We start from the raw sequence: 3,917 nt of genomic DNA, 5'->3' as shown, positions 1-3,917 counted from the left end.
CAATTTGCTATTTAAGGTCCCAGTCCTATCCGACTTTCCAGCCCCAGTGCAGCTGCAATGCAGCCCCTATGAGAGGGAATAAATGTTCCTTTACATTGTGGAGGCCTCCATAACTACCTTCCCACCACAGGATGCAGTGCAAACCCCATTGGCACGGCTACACCAGGGCTAGAAAGTTGAATAGGATTGGGCCCTAAGACTCCTGTGAGCTGGTCTCAAGGGAGCCAGGTGTTACTACAATTTCCTCCCCTTGCAGATAACCATTATATTGCCAGTGACAATTGAAAGAACTGCACAGGTGGTGCTGAGGTTATTGGAGGAAAAAATGCTTCAAGGAACCTAACACATCCTGACCTAACAGCTTCTGCAAAAGAAAGTTTACATACTAAAAGACAACAATAGCAGCAAGTAAGTAAATGTTTATCCTTATTCTCAGCTGACTACTGGCTTACACTGCTGTCTAATCATTGCATATGATTTCATATCAGATTGGTAGCATAAGGATAAATATAGACAAAATCCTTTTCAGCCTATACACATACAGAAGCAATTGCTCACATTTAGAGCCTCGCCCTAGGCATATCTACTCAGAACTAAGTCCCTTTATAAGCAATGGGATTTATTTCCTGATAGGTGTGGATGGGATTGTAGCCTTAACCATTTTTTTAAAGCTGAATTCCTGCTGGTTGGTAATTACAGCAGAGGGCTGAACTGAGCCTTCCATTTCAACCCTTCGTGACTGATCAGTGGAGATCACTTTTTTTTCCCCCTTCTCTTTGGCTATGTCTGTTCAGTTGCTTCTGCCTCCTCTATGCATCTTGCCAGGACTGTGTTCCAGCTTAAAACAAAAAAGAAAAGAAAAAGTTTGAAACTTGCTGAGAAAATGATGTAAAAGTTGTGTGTTGGTCTTTCCTTATAAAGAGATGTATCTTGATAGAGGGGGTTCTACTGCTCATTTCACTGTACGTTGAATAAACTGGTGTAAGCACAAATTGATTTCAATAGACTGAAAATCTGATCTTAATACAATTAAAGTTTGCTCTGCTTCCCATAGGTGACATGAAATTTCCAGCTGAAGATAAAATGTCCAATCTTACCTTCAGCTCTGACTTTCTCCTCCTGGAGTTCTCAGAAGCCCGAGATGTACAGATCTTGCATTTCTTTTTGTTCCTAGTTTTGTACTTGACTGCCATAATTGGAAATCTTCTCATCATTACTGTAGTCATCTTGGATCATCATCTGCACACCCCCATGTACTTCTTCCTAATGAACCTAGCCGTAATGGACTTTGGCCTAATTTCTGTCATTGTACCCAAATCTATGGCTAATTCACTCATGAACAGTAGACTCATTTCTTACTCTGGTTGTGTGGCCCAGGTCTTCTGCTTTATGTTCTTTGCAGGATCAGATCTTGTCCTCCTGATCATAATGGCACATGACCGCTATGTTGCCATCTGCAATCCACTACAATATGAAGCTATTATGAACAAAGGGGCCTGCATTCAGATGGCAATGAGTGCATGGATTTGTGGTGTTCTCTATGGTGTTATACACACGACTGGCACCTTCGCCATCAACCTTTGCTCCAATGTTGTTGATCAGTTCTTCTGTGAAATCCCCAAGTTATTAAAACTCTCTTGCACTGATTTGTACTTAATTGAAGTTGGGCTTCTTGTGCTTAGTTGTAGTGCAGCATCCGGATGTTTTATCTTCATCATTACAACCTATGTCTCCATCTTCACTGCTGTGTTCAGAATTCCTTCTGCACAGGGACGTCAGAAAGCCCTCTCCACTTGCCTTCCCCACCTCACTGTTGTCTCTGTGCTCGTGTTCACTGGACTCTTTGCCTATACAAAACCTCCCAGGAATAGTTCATCAGATTTGGATCTTAGTTTAGCTGTGATCTATACTGTATTTCCTCCTATGCTGAATCCATTTATTTATAGCATGAGAAATAAAGAGATTCAAACTGCATTGTGGAATTTACTGCACCGAAGAAACTTTTCTAACAAGTTACTTCTGTGACCTTTGAACTGTGACTATTCTTTTTTTATTAGCATAGTGGGAAATGTTCTAGAAATTGTGTTATGTTTATAGGGAAATGTTAGTTTGCCACGCATATGCAGATTATTCTCCCACTTTAGCTGCTGTAGAGATCTGCCAGGTTCTTGACAGAGAAGGTAATGTCCCCTTGCACTAAACACAAACTTTAATTGTCATTTAATCTTTTATGTAGTGTTCTAAGTTGTGAATTAAAAGTAGTGCATGTGTTATGCCTTAGTATAACCAAGATGTATGTATTGTTTAAAACGTAAATGTGGGGGACATTGTCAACTAAGACACTCCTGTGACTGAATAAGTCTCAATTCATAAGGCGTGTGTGTGTGTGTGTGTGTGTGAGAGAGAGAGAGAGAGAGAGAGAGAGAGAGAGAGAGAGAGAGAGATTTGGTTTTATAGATTTGGTTTTTTTTTATTATTTAATGGGTATTGCATGGGTAATGACTGTGGCTTTGTCTGGAGCCCACCAGTGGGTTGTGACTCAATTTTTGGTTGGTTACAAAACTGACAGGGCAGATTAGGCTACATGCATCAAGGGTTAAACAAGCTGCTACCTGGGCAGAACACTGCTGCCCAATCACCATTATACCCACACCCCATCTAGGGCTTTTAAAAAGTTTGTGAACCAATGCCATAATCCTTTGCACACTTACCGGGGGGGGGGAGTAAGTTTTACTAAATACATTGGGATTTACTTCTGGTTAACTATGCTGTGAATTCACTCCATGTCATCTAACAGCTCAATCTGATTTCGACCTTGTGGTGCCAGAACTTGTGTTCCAGCAGCACAAGGCCCTTTGTGGTGCTGCAAAAGCTGGACTGCTGTTGTGCACTTCTGGGGCCCTGCAAAAATTGGCATTAAGTGCAGCACATACACCAGTGGCTCCTGGAGGGTCTACCATGAGTTGGAGGTCGGATGAGGTACTGGCAAGGGGAGGGGAGGTTTGAGAGCATTCTAGGGTGGGGAGGGGGAGGGCAGGGAGCAGCCTGGAGGGTTTAGATCTCAGCGGCAAAAGTGTATGCTAGACCCTCTCCTCCATTTTTCAGCCTACCCCACACCCGACTTCATAGGCCATCAGGACACATATGGAAAGGGAAAAAGGGAAAAACTCCTGATTGTCCCCACCCCCACTGGATGCATAAGAACATAAGAACAGCCCCACTGGATCAGGCCATAGGCCCATCTAGTCCAGCTTCCTGTATCTCACAGTGGCCCACCAAATGCCCCAGGGAGCACACCAGATATGCAGCATGCATCCTGTTGATGTGGCCGCTTTGTCACCAAAGATGGGGGATTGGATTGGGCTGCTAACTACTGAACCCACCAATGGCTTTATTTCCTCTGCAACCTGTATAGCTGTTACTAGGAATGCTTGAGGACACATATAAGAACTTGCACACATCAGAACTAAAAATGTTTGCAAGAACCTTTTTATAATTGGCTTGTGGCATACCTCAATCAAACATGGTATTCAACAAGAAAAAAGAAAAATATACATGCAACGGGCAGCACAATCCTAACTTACACTGGAACAGGCAGGCCTGCGGGCCTGCTCTGTATGCAGCACAAGTTTGGGGCTGGCTGAGGCTTGGACCGAGGCATGGGGAAACTTTTCCCCTTACCCCAGGAACAGTCACAGTGGCCCCAATGGATCTACTCAGATCTACGCCACCCAAAGAGGTGATACAGATCTGAGCAGAATGGAGCAGCCTAAAGCTGCCCCATGCCATCTGTGAACAGGACAAGGATCCAGCATAACTGCTAGTGTTTTCCTCCTAGTGTTTTCAGGTGTCAGTCCTTTGATAATACCTTTCATAGTTAAGGGCGAGAGCTGAACTAGTTGAATGTGATCTTAAAG

The 3,917-nt window shown here is 43.4% G+C and overlaps 1 protein-coding gene across 1 annotated transcript; it reads left to right on the top strand.

Annotated features, from left to right (window-relative positions):
- Positions 1-1,083: 1,083 nt before the first annotated feature.
- LOC136653044 (olfactory receptor 14A16-like) lies at positions 1,084-2,025 on the top strand. Its single transcript, XM_066629969.1, has one exon. It carries the CDS (start codon positions 1,084-1,086, stop codon positions 2,023-2,025), a length of 942 nt encoding a protein of 313 aa, XP_066486066.1.
- The last annotated feature ends 1,892 nt before the right edge of the window (positions 2,026-3,917 follow it).

The sequence above is a fragment of the Tiliqua scincoides genome, chromosome 5 (genome assembly GCF_035046505.1).
Source record: "Tiliqua scincoides isolate rTilSci1 chromosome 5, rTilSci1.hap2, whole genome shotgun sequence".
NCBI lineage: Eukaryota > Metazoa > Chordata > Lepidosauria > Squamata > Scincidae > Tiliqua > Tiliqua scincoides.
This window is presented reverse-complemented; position numbering and strand designations above follow the sequence as displayed.